The sequence below is a fragment of the Amblyomma mixtum genome, chromosome 8, assembly GCF_055824585.1.
Source record: "Amblyomma mixtum isolate Tamu chromosome 8, ASM5582458v1, whole genome shotgun sequence".
NCBI lineage: Eukaryota > Metazoa > Arthropoda > Arachnida > Ixodida > Ixodidae > Amblyomma > Amblyomma mixtum.
Window position 1 is genome coordinate 33,562,236 of NC_143019.1, and position 13,243 is coordinate 33,575,478.

Genomic DNA, 13,243 nt, shown 5'->3' on the forward strand with positions numbered 1-13,243 from the left:
ATGTAATGAAGAAAATGGTACTGTTCAGTACGTGCCCAGTTTTATTGCCTTCAGTTGCACGGAAGAGACAAGCCCGATATTAGCTTTATCAAGCGTGTCATTACTATTGTGTTTGCTTTATGGTGTTTCACCTTCGCGAAGAGACTCAGGCATAACGCAGTGTGGCCAATAATTTCGAATGCCTAAGGTTCTTCAACGTTCACTGACATCGCACAATACACGGGTCACTGGCATTTAGCCTCCATTTAAATGTGACCACCGCGGCTGGTATCGAAACCACGTCTTTCGGACCAGTAGCCGAGCACTATAACCACTGAGCCACCGTGGAGGCCTGCATTCATCACAATTTATAAAGACCGCGCATGCAAAGTCTTCAAAAGTGAGGAACTGTTTCCTCACATCCTTAGTGACAAAGCTATATGAGGTCAAACGGCTTCAGAACGGACCCCCAAATAAGGCCGCCAGCCACAACGGTACCACTGGATCTCGAGATCGAGACAGGAAAAGACGAAAAATATGTATCAGCAGCGCGAACACAATCAGGAAAAAGATGCCGATAGGACTGATCGCTATCTGGATCTTTTCCTGATTGTGTTCGCGCTGTTGATACACATGGATCGCAACCAACTATTCCCGCAGATCGTGTTATTCAAGGACGAGAAAGAATGAAGAGAATGATTCACAAGCCCGCAAAAGAAGGCACTTCCAGTGCGCGCATTTATTTTATTCCGGTGGGATTGCAGCAGAGTTTGCACACACAACACACACACACTAAGCAGAGAGACAATACGCGTTTTTGGTGTCCATCCTCAACGTCTATCCACCGAGTGCGGCGCCCACTTTGATGAGCGGCGTCATGATGGAGAGCAGCGTCGGGTCGCCGGGCTTGTCGTCGTATTGGATGTCCTTGCACTTCTCCCCTGACCGGAAGCCCACGCACACAGTGCCCAGCAGTTCGCCGGCGTAACGCTGCAGGACGCTCTTGGCGAACTCAGCCGTCTCCGGCGGGCAGGCCGGTTCCACCGCCTTGGCCACGCACACCTCCAGCTTGCTGTACTGGCTGCGAGCAGAACGCAAAGAGAAGAAGGAAAAGGGTGAAAGGAAAGAACGATAAGAATGCCACGGACGGATGCAATGTAGAATGGGCATCCGGTCGAGAAGAGTTAAGTCACGCTATGGATTTCTGAAACCAATCAGCGCAACAAACCGGATGTGGGCGCTGCTATCAGGCCGCAATAAAACGCGAGCCGCACCCTTGGAGAGAACGCTCATTTTCACCTTTTTGTATTAAGCTTTGGTGAGCAACTAGACTGATTCTTGTTGCAACGCAAGCGGTGCCTAAGGGTTATGTACAGTTCGCAACAACCGAAGTCCGGCTAAACATTTGAAGAATAACATACATGATTAGTCGCTTGTGAATCCGGCCCTGTAGTACACGAGAAAAGTATGGACAGTCTGTAACACTTTGTATGAGATTTAAAACTAAAGGCTGTTTTTGGTTGTCGTCGTGCAGATGTTCTCACAATGAAAGTATAAAAATCTATCCATCATCGGTGGTGATCTAACTTACAATGAAGATTATCCCGTCGGGTCTACCCTCCGCCGGCTAAGACACTAGATAAAGGGGAGGAACAACACCTCCGAAAGCTACAGACCAACACTTACAACAACTCACGAAGACTATATGCCATAGACCCGGAGTCATTTGACTCACAATGCAAATTCTGCAGGGAGAAGGCGGACCTGTACCACATGGTATGGGCCTGCCAACGAAATCAGGCGATCACTGTTAATAACCCGCCAACGCAGGAGGGGTGGGAGGCAGCTCTGACCCGCTACAACCTCCTAAACTATTTCAGTAAAATATTTTCACCACCAAACCTATCACGTCGCTGGGTCGCGTGCCGTACTTTATTCAAATGTAGCTATGGTTGTAACGCTCAACGAGGCCCAGTTATGCTCGTTAGTAGAGCGCATATTCTCTCACTCAGTCGACTCACAATACGAGCACGAGCCCAAATCAATGATGCACCATCCCATGGCCTTAATCTTCTTCCATTTAGTGCAGCACTAACATTATAGCATACAAGAGGGTATAAATGTCGCACTCGGGCGTGCACTGACCAGCAGGCACCGCCGATCCTCTGTTTGGCAGGTAGTCTCGCAGCCACATCCAGGTCGCCCGTGGTGGCCTTGATGCAAGCTTGGAACTGTGAGCCCACCTTGTTCAGACAGGGCGCATGCTTGATGGACTCTGCGAAAACGGAATTGCTCGTCACTTTCTGTGCACTGGAGAAAAGAGGCCAACTAAAGGTTTCGTCGAAATGACTGCATTTTGTATCGCCGTATCTAATGGAACGCTCTAACATTCGTTGATATGTTGACCTATTGACTTACAGTATCCATCTTGAACTATAGTAAATTTTTCTGTAGTGTTGGGCCCTCCGAAAACTCGTAGCGTGAAAGTGAAAGCGACATTATACGGTGTCAAATGTACGCAACGTTATGCGCTGTGCAGTACATGTGGTGTTCGTAATAATCTTCCATGAAGCCCCGCCGCGGTGGCTTAGTGGTTACGGCGCTCGGCTGCTAGCCCGAAAGACGCGGGTTCGATCCAGGCCGCGACGGCCGAATTTCGATGGAGGCGAAATTCTAGAGGCCTGTGTACTGTGCGATGTCAGTGCCGTTAAAGAACCCCAGGTGGTCGAATTTCCGGAGCCCTTCACTACGCCGTCCTTCATAGCCTGAGTCGCTGTGGCACGTTAAACCCCTATAAACCAAACTAATCTTCCATGAAGGTAATGTCCAGAGGCTTCTAACGAAAATTTTCGCTAGCTTCTTTTTCTTCGGGCCGTGAAAACAGAACCTTTTAGTCCAAGCGCACCCTAGGCACCCTTTGCGCTTGCCTCTGGCTTGAGTAACTATGCGTAAATCAGTTTTCGTTTGGTTTATTGGAATTTAACGTCCCAAAGAGAGTCAGGCTATCAGGGACGCCGTAGTAAAGGGCTCCGGAAATTTAGACCACCAGGGGTTCTTTAACGTGCACTGACTCTTATAACGAGAAGAAAAACCCTAATCTGCGCATTCCCTGAAAGTAAACGTTACTTTGAACGCTTTTTTACTTTCTTCCCGCCGTCTCTGAAGTCAATACGAAGTATTTCCGTAACATTAGACAAAACTTTATGCTTCTTTTTGCTGGAACCGCCAGTATAAGAGTCGATTCACCACCGAAATCATGGCAGTTACACGAACGTTAACAGACTAATGAGTTCGCACATCATTGCAACTCTATTTTTTAACCTTGCATTTTCGGCTAACTTGCATACACCTTTATAAAGTAATATAAATGTGCTGCATATAAGTGCGCATTATTTTTTTTACTGTGTGGTCGGCTTATATTTGGTGCCTTGAGTTTATGTTTCTGGCCACAAAACGAAGACATGGAGTCCTCCATTCGTAGATTTACATCTTTGCCTTCTTCTCCACGTCACGTCAAATAGCATCACATACAAACTTAGACGGTGGCAGAATGGACAAGAAGAAAAAAACTCGGTGACAAACAAAGAATGCGATTGGCACTAGCTCTATAAATTGTTGCCGCAGTCTCATCTCCTTCGAGGCTACTGGTAAGTACTTGACAACAGTCGAGGAAGTCAAAGCCGGGGACTCCCCTGATCAGTGATGTTAATCGTCTTTTCCTTCTCAAATTCTGGCATGTATCCAAGACCAAGCAGCGCTTGCAAGCAATCGGAGCTTCTCTGTGCGAACATTCACAGTCAGGGCGGAGTTCGTTATCCCGCGAATGTGTAGGATTGCGCTAATTGCTTGGGAAACGAACTCGACACGATTATTCTCCGCATAGCAATTCCAACGAGAAGTAAACATCGAAACGGCACATTCTTTCCTTTCGCACAAAAGGGGTGGTACGGCTGAGTTCAGCGTTCTTCAAGCGGAGACGAGTGGCTAATCCTTCGCGTGACCTATTAAGGCAGTTTGCAAACCGGTTGTCGACACGTGTGCTTGGCTCTGACCTCCGTTGTAGGCTCGCGAAGGTTGTGCTGGCAACTGCGTCATTAAAAAAACGCTCAGCAGTTTTTTCTACGAAGACAAGTGCGTATGAACCACGACAAAAAAAAATACGCAAGGTTGTTGTCCAGTGCTATGCGCAACGCTTGTCATCATTGCGCGCCATGTGCTAAACATTGGTAGCAGTCTAGGAGGGAAAGCTTCGAATTCTTCTGGAAGTAGCTGTCTGCTGTCAGGACTTCGGCGCCGCTACAGCTCATAAATATTGTGGGCGATATGTTAGCTTAATCTTAAAACCTACTAAGACTCTCCCTTGCCAGAAATTTAAAAAGTTCCTGATCATAAAACGAAACGACAGGACATCTGTTGAAACGAGTCATGAAACAAAAAGATTGGAAAATAACCAAAAAGCGAATGACTCAATTAGCTGTCTGCTGTGAGGTTTTCGGCGCCGCTACATCGCGTAAAAATTTTGGGAGATATATTACAGTAATCTTAAAAGACAGTAAGCCTTGCTTTTGCAACTAATCACATAAAGTTCACTTTAATAGAATAAAACAATAGGACATCTGTCGAAACGAGTCATAAAACAAAAACATGGGGAACAATACCAAAAAGCAAATGACGGTTCTCGAAGGGAGACTTTAAGGACGAAGTGGAAGGAGTGTCCAGGCACATAAATCCCGACTGTCTTTTCATTTGGCTGGGCTTCTGCACGCATACCTTGCGTAAGACTGCGAGCACAGACCTTTGCACTCTAAATGCACCTCACCCTTGTGGTAGTCTGTGGAGGTGTCGCAGCGCTCTTGAATCTCCTCCCGGATGTCGTCCAGGAAGACGGTTCCCACGCCTTGTGCCACACTGCTCGTGCACTTCTTGAGGTAGGCGCGGCTGCAGGCTTCCGCTTCCATCTGAGCCCTGCGCGTAATCCAAAACGCCGCAAGCAAAAGGGAATGTCAACGACAACAGAGTCACCGAATGAACAATGAGATGCTAGGTACCGAACACCCTAGGGAAGGTCTTCCGGTTAGCTCAGCACTCAAGATAAAGAGTAGCAACTTCACATCCAGACGTGTGTATCAGCGGCATGTTGTAGATATTATCCCCGTGCCAATAAACGCTTATAGGTGCAGTTCTGTATTCTTCAAAGACAATTATTTATCTGATGCTTAAAGGGAACTGTGGACAGATAAGTGATGTTTGAGTACAGAAGCTCTGTGAGAGGTCTACTAGCAGTAACTCTCGAAAGAACATGCCCAGAAATTCTGGGCAAGCGAATTTTTTCATCAGGAAGTTGTTTACGAAAGCAAATTTTTTCATACATCTAACGTATCTAAGATTCTACTATAACAGTCAGTGTATCCGCAGACCTCCCCTCAGCAGGCTTGTTTCTTTGCTTTTAACCTTTTTACTATGGTAAAAACGTTTTTCCATTGGTTCTCTATGGCGGTCTTTACTCGATGCGATCGGTGGAGAAACTTTAAGAGAAAGTTTTTGCTGCGCTTCAAAAGAATAGAGCATTACCTTCGATATTTTTATAACAGTAGCTTACAATATTCCGCAGTTGTCTTACAATCAAAATTCATATCCAAGAATCCTGCACTTGGGTGACCTTTTTGTTGATGGTATGATCTGACAGGGGAAAGAAGTGCCTAATAGAATTTTTCCTTTTCGAATTGTGGTAATGCGTTGTACTCGAAGCTGGAAAATTATCCAGCGTAGTGACGCCAGCTTGGGATAATGCAAGTACGGTGGTTTCCTTTTACCATGAGGTAATAACACACTGTAGTCACATACATATCGACAACCCACATGTAGAATATCAACAAAGAGCATTCACCTTATACTGGCACTTGGCAATTATGTTCCAGCAGATATTTTTACTGGTTAAGGGGCGCTCTCCAACGTCTTTGGTTGCTGATGGCCTAATGAGAGAGTGGTTGGCCTTATCATTTCTAAGCTGCGATCGTGTGAAGGCTTATCGCTAACTTCTTATGACATGGCCAAGTATCCGCGTTCCGTGGATACCAGATTTCTTCTGGTTATGTCTGTTGTCGAAACAAAAGTGCAAATATCCAAATGTTGAGCGCCAGGGGTGCGTTCACATCGGGGGTGTTTGTTTTAGGGGGGTTTGAGACTATGTTGTTGCACTGGTGACACATTGCTCAAATATGCATTGCAACATTAGCTCACTTCTTAACGTCACGACTTTATAATGTTATTAAAGCACACCACAGACGAAATAAAGAAATATCGTTGATAGGAAGGAACTTTTTCATTAAAATTTCCTCATATGCAGCGCCAGCGGCATACTGAACCATAAAATTGCCAATCAAGGCTGCAACACATCAGATCGTCTGGTCAGGCATAAAGCTTAACTTTGGTCGCCTGAGGGAACAAGAAACCCGTATGCGGTTCTGAAACATTTCGAGTTTTTTACCTTGGCATGATTAGTGACCATCAGTTTGTTCCATCTTCTTTTCTTACTTTGTTTCATAAAAGATGAATAAAAGTGCTGCTAGATGCTCGAACACATTGACGCTAACAATCGTCTTAATTGAAAGGAAATAATTAATGAGCAGTCTTATGATACACTTCCGCTAGCCTGACGACAATCCTATGACAAACAACCACAAGGGAGCCGCCTGTCCTGCAGCCGCGAACTAATTACAAATCTACGTGTAGCAAAAGCATCTGACCGAAGAAGCACCGAATATAACAAGTAATCTCATGCCACAGTTACCTCGTCTCCTGGCGGTCACATGTCTAACACATTAAGTAATCAAACTTATCGTAAGGAAAAAAAACTCCGTATTTAACCTACAATAAGAGGAGGGGGTTGGGGAGTGACTTTTTTTTTACCCCGACGCGCGCACCACCTGTCGCACAAAAATATTAAATAACGACCCCACTTTCACCAGACGGTGGCCTTCACTTCCTTCGGATAACAAAATGTGTCACCTCTTCCAAAGGGCCTGCTTTGGGGAAAGCTGTGGTGGTCTAATTATTTGGAATAGGCTGCAAGTTTATTGATGGAGCATATGGATCTGTTCACTGTACTCTCGGCCTGCGGTCTGAAATTTGGGCACATCGCAATAAGGTGCAACTTGAGGGGGGGGGGGGGGGGGGGGGGGGGGGCAAAGTGCTGGCAGCAGTGCAAGCGCACCGTGAACTTCGCTGATCAGCATCTAACTAAATAGAACCTGTCAGCGGCCGAGCTTCCGGTAAATTAACTTTCAAGCTATGCGACTGTATCGGCGTATACTTGAAACTCCGCCGGCTTCGACGGCTGAAAGAATCAGTAAGGTTGCTACAGTTCAATGCTGGAGGCCTCACAAGTAGGACCAGGATAATGCGAAAAGGAAGGTTGTGCGTACTTGCAGAACTCTCCTAGGCCCTCCTCGCTTTCGGGCACCGTGTCCCTACTGGTGAACACAAAGAGGTCTGCGGCGCATTCGTCCAGCTTGTGAATGTCGCACTCATCGTCAGTGGGAGCCGCCGCACTGAAGGCGAAGGCGGCTGCGTCGACGGAGATAAGAAATGAGCAGTTAAAGTGGATTCCAGTGAAAAGTGTGAAAACTGCGCACTTCCACTGCCCTTGTGCATTTAGGTTGAAGTGTCGTGGGCTAGCGTAAAATATTATACTAAGCGCTTCGCCTTTCAAATGAGGTCGTATTAATGGCTTGTACTACGTGTACTCAAATTATCTTCGCAGACTTCTAGCTCTGAGGGGAAAATTCAAGTTTAATTTCTGGGCTGCTTTAAGCCTTAAAAAACTACTTGCTTGCCATATATATTTTTCTTTACTTCTGCGCGTACATTTAAGCACTTCATTATGGCCAAAGGACTACAAAAATGAAGCAGATTTGTACCAAGATAATAATTACTGTTCATATTAAGTCTTAAAGAAAGTTACCCTTATGATGGCCCGTGTACGTTGTAAAATCAACGTGTTGAGCGGTCAACTGCCGGCTCAATGATAGATACGGCTGTGACTGCCTGAAAAGACCCTTTACATGAAGGTGTTAGCTTTCTTTGTTATCCTAAAACAATAAAGTTAGCTTTCTTTGCTGTCCTGTTTACCTGATGAGCAGTGAAGCACGTATTATTTTCTTTTTCTTTTGCGAAGAGCAGGGCAATAGTTTGCGAGAGTGAGACAATTCGGCTGAAACGTTTACGACACCCTCATTGAGCTTTCGCGTTTGAAAACGTTGTCTAAAATTAAGTGAAATGCCCAGAAAGAAACATCGTACTCACCGACAAGGAGCAACGAAGTACAACCGCAACGTATCTTCATGGCGAACCGGTAACGGGAAGCTATATATGTCTCCGAACTTCTCACCGACGTCTCGCCTTCGACGCTGACTCGAAGCGGCCAAAGATGTGCCGACGTTTATATAGAGACGTACCCAGGATAATTACAGAGCCGTCCGTGCGTAACGCGATCGTCCTGGCGCTTCCATTTCGACGGTCCTTAATGCGATTTTCATGTCTGTTTACTGTTCCTGGAGGAGGTTGCATTTGTCTTCCTCACGTTTACTACTTGAGCGCGTACCTTTGGTCATATAGTACGTGCCGAGCGAAGGTGAAATGCGGATAGTTTTCACGAGGAAAATATAAAGCCTCCTCTCCGTCTCCGCCTCTACTTTGTCGCCGTGGGAAAGCGCCGGTAGGCTATTGCCAGCGGCGGATGCAAGAATTACCTTCCGCATAACATCCAGCAGCGAAGAAAGAAAAACACACTCTCTGAAGCATGGACAAACAAGGCTTCACTTTTATAGTGAGAAAGTTATCTTCGCAGTGACCTTAGAGCACTATAAGACTTTACTCGACAGTATATTAAGGGTTCGCTTATCATAGCGTTATTTAAATCTTCCTTGAGACAATGCGTTTCCGGCTATCTTTTCAATGTCACAGACGGGCATAAACGAAGGGGAAGTCCGCAGCTTGTTTATTCGCCCTAACACAAACCAAGGAAGTTATTAAGTGCACGGTGGCTCATAATGCTAAACTTGGCACCAGCGTAGACGACGAAGACATATAATATGCACACATAACCAACTCGCCCAACCGCTTGCATTGCACGGTGGTGTCATGGGACACCGTCGACGCCGGTGCTTCCTAAGGCGCCAAGCATTTTCATTTCTAGACGCTATCACACAACAGTGGTGGCAGCTTTGGAAATCTAGTGCGTAGTGAGCAGACCGGTGCCTCATCCATTTGACACCGTCTACTAGCTTTAAACGCCTTTCAGAAAATCCTTATTCTCTTCTTCTTTTCTCCCTCTGTTGAAATTTTTTCAAGAGAAAATCTTGGGGTGCGAAGAACAGAAGCCATGCCTAGTCAGGCAGTGGCAGCTTAAATTATGAAAAGGCTTAGGCACTTACTAGTCAAAGAAAAAAGAACGTGAACGCAGTGAACAAACACGCGTGAAGCAGTGCGCTGCATTAAGTGTAATTAGAAGATTAACGAATGCGTTACATTTCATCACCTTCCGATCGGTATGTCCTTAATTTAGACCCATTGAAGTCTGTGCCACACTTTTTCGGCTTCTACAGGTTGTAATCAAAGGTCATAATGAAAAAACTGCGAAACTTTGCGTCAGGCGCTATCTTTGATAATATCTGACTATAGACAGAAAGTTCAAGCGAACCAACTTTCTTCTTACTTATAGTACAATCGTGTCTCGTTAATGCGGACACTTTGATTCCAGAGAAAAGCTGTACATAAAGCGAGTAGTCCGTGATAACGAATCACAAAGAAAACATATTTTTAAAAAACACGCTATGATTATGGTCAGCTTCTGTGCACAGTGGTGGTCAGTGAAGTTGGCATTAGACACACTTCTGGCAGCCCCAAGGCCATTATCCTGGTTGCCATTATACTTCAACTGATGTGGTGCAGCTTCATGCGCCTAGTGATCTATGGATGATACGCTTTATGAAATATCATGGCCAGATGACCTGACTCCTAATACAACTGTTCATTTCCAACGACTCATTCGGCTAGAAGCTGCTGAACAGGCTTTCTATCACAAACTTCCGGGTGATTTGCTGTGCTTGTCATCCATCATGTTTAAAACGCCCCAAGTTAAGTTTTCTCACATGCCGTTGTTTTTTGTTCCCCATTATCTCTGTTGCCAATTTATAGAATAAAATCGATTTCTTTTTCGCTAAAGCACACATCCCTGCTTGATATACTTGAGGCAGCTCTCTCACTTTCTCTCTCTCTCTGTGCACGCAAGTGTACGTAGCTGCGTTCCGCTCTTGGCATTGAAGAGTGGTAAATTGGTAAATTGAAGAGTGTTGAAGAATTGCAGATACCATATGGCAGTCCAAGAGTGGTACCATCGTATAAGCGCTGTGAACACAGATTTCACCGTAACAGTCGTCACACATTATGCGCTTGCTACCAATACCTTCAAAGCACACACTCCGAATTTTTTTTATTTCTATTTTTCATGTTTGCAGATAACTAGGAAAACCAATAACAGAGTTCATTACACTGTGGCAAGCACTTTTCAATAGAACAGACAGAATTAAATTCGAAAGTTTGTCTCCATATATGACACCATGCAGGGCTATTGCTTGGCAATATTTTTTTTTCCTGAGCTAGCGTAACCGGTGTAACGGTTTCATATGTTGAGCAACCTGAGATGTTAACCTTCCGTTTAAATGCAACACATTCGATGCCAAATGGCACGACGGCTGTAGATGGACCACCTCTCTATGTTCTTTGCCTTTGTACACGAAAACCGAAAGTCGGACCAGGGATGTGATCGCTGCGAATCACTTCAAGCAGCTCCAGGTGGAAATATTCAAATTCAGAGCGTTGTTCACACAGCAGCTGCACACCTGCCTTGTTTCCTGTCCAACTCTCAGAATGATTCCCACATCGCCCTTGAGCTTCGTACCACGAAGCTCCGCGCAGCTAAGCGTCTGTGTAGTGCGCCTGGCAAACACCTTGCCACACCCATAGCACATAGCGCATGTGTTCTTTGCAGCCTGCCATGCCCAAGAGAGGGAGAGGCTTACGCGTCATAGGTCTGACCTCGACGCTTCCTCTGCACGTGTCGCACGCAAGAAAGTCGCGCTGATTTGTTGTGTACCGCACGTGTTTTGCTTTACTTGATGTCTTCTTCGGAGGGCCACCAAGTCAACGACGACTTCTGTAGACACTTTATTCACTCCGTAATTCCCTTAGGCTTTGGATTCTTTTCAATAAGAGAACCGGTGATGCCTGCAAATGCATTCTCGCATTTTCTTTAGGTACAATGTGACTTCTACAGCCCTTTAGAAGGACCTCTCCCCCTGCCCTCAACAAGGTTATTTCCTTTTGCCCGAAGGTATGTCCTAGACTCACCTCCGCAGTTTTCGTTTAGGCTTTTGGCGTGTATTTGCTTCTTGCTAATCTCAATAACTCGCGGAGCATACACGGTAATCCCTGGTCTCAAAAACAGTGTTCGATGCCGGGCTTCTACTTTCCACTTTAGGCAAACAGCTGGGTGATCTTTCAGTACTTACCATTCAACACTTGTCTCCATAACCCACCCATCAGACAGAACCCATCAGACCACCTCATTAAATCGGGCCTCTACGTTTCTGTTCGAGCAGCTGCCAAGTCTCTCAGCCTTATTCATTCTGGAGAGAGAGCGTCGGTTCGTCTCAATAGCAATATTTTAATTTTGTATTTCAGGAAAGTTTTTTTATTTATCATGCGCCCCCCTGCACTCCACCCCCTTCCCAAACTGACAAGGGGTGACCGCCGCTGGTCTGACGAAAAAACCCCACCAACCGTGCATTTTTTTTTTTTGCCACAAATTTCGCTGGACTTCTGAACTTTGAAGTCATCCGAACGCTTGTAACATAAGACAGAAATTATTCCGCAAAACCCACATTGGGGCGCTCTGCGCACATAGTCCAACAACCGTAATGGTTAAGGCAAGGTAAACAATTAAAGCCAGGCCCTTCGCAGCTGTTATTCCCCGAAAACCGATGATATCTACTTCACTCCTGTCGTCATGTATATTCAAAACGTCCTCACATCAATGCAGGGGGAGGCAGGGGGGGGGGGAGTACTTTCGAAAGTACTCCCCCCCCCCCCCCCCACCCCCCCCTTAGTACTTATCGCCTTCATTCCTCAGCCTTCCGGCGTTGTATTCTTTTGATGAGCGAAATCGCAAAAATGTAAGTCGCTATGCGATCAACGCAAACAATTGTTTGATCGATGGCAGCTTTGATAGCAATGTCCAAGAGAAAAATCGGGAACAATAATTATTAGGAAGAAGAAACGCCTATTAAGGTTGTAGGACACCCGCCTTACAAGGAAACTCGAATGGCGCGCCAGACAGTGATTGTTGCATTAGTGCGAGATTTGCGGTGCAAATAAGAAGTTTTTCTCATAACCGCCTGCTATGTCGGATAAGTCTCGAGTGTACAAACCCGAGTTTTTTTTCTGCACTTGTCCCCACAAATATTAGCCTACCGGCACCCAGTAGAGGCATCGATGCACAAGTGTCGAGCCCCTTTGACACACTGCTGTTTTTAATGCAGTTCTGTTCACTCGAACTGACTGGTGCCTTTGCCTAATCGGTTCATATCCGGGATAAATATGACACACTGCGCTAACAAAACAACGCCAAAAAACTCAGACCGCTCTTTTTTGTATATACCTTTAGCTCTATTTTTTTTCACGCAGATTTATTGGAGCAACGTACCCAATAATTCTGCACAAAAAGATTTTTGAACGGGAAGGAGTTTATGAACGTAATTTTTGTATACGTTGTAACATTTCACTTTAACAATAACTGTATCCGCAGATTTTCCGTCGGCAGGCTGGCATTTTTTTGCTATGAACGTTTTGCTATAGTCAGAAGCGTTCCTCGTTGGTTCTTTAAGGCAGTCTAAACAATTCGTTACGAGCAATGGAAAAACTCCAAAAGAAAAGTTTTGCTACACGCCGCAGAATGGACCATTACCTTCAAAATTTTCATGAGTACCTTGCAATTTTTGAATATTCAAAATTGTTGTCCAGAAATGTTGGACATGTGCTGGACATGTCTTGGCCATAAGTTACCAGTAAAATATTTCGTTCTTAATTTTGTTCGTTCATGTTAATTCATATCAATCTCGACGCCGTCAGTTTCCCTTTTAGCATTAAGGTCCTCTCCCCTCCTCCTCCCCCTGCTCAAGAAGAAAAACCAAAAATCAAACAAAAG

The 13,243-nt window shown here is 45.4% G+C and overlaps 1 protein-coding gene across 1 annotated transcript; it reads right to left on the minus strand.

Annotated features, from left to right (window-relative positions):
* Nucleotides 1-779: 779 nt before the first annotated feature.
* On the minus strand, nucleotides 780-8,427 carry LOC149331966 (uncharacterized). Its single transcript, XM_089555621.1, has 5 exons — nucleotides 8,284-8,427; nucleotides 7,404-7,545; nucleotides 4,799-4,944; nucleotides 2,125-2,254; nucleotides 780-1,060 (listed from the first exon to the last, which is right to left on the minus strand). Exons 1-5 carry the CDS (start codon nucleotides 8,321-8,323, stop codon nucleotides 817-819), a joined length of 702 nt encoding a protein of 233 aa, XP_089411747.1. The 5' UTR covers nucleotides 8,324-8,427; the 3' UTR covers nucleotides 780-816.
* Nucleotides 8,428-13,243: the final 4,816 nt, after the last annotated feature.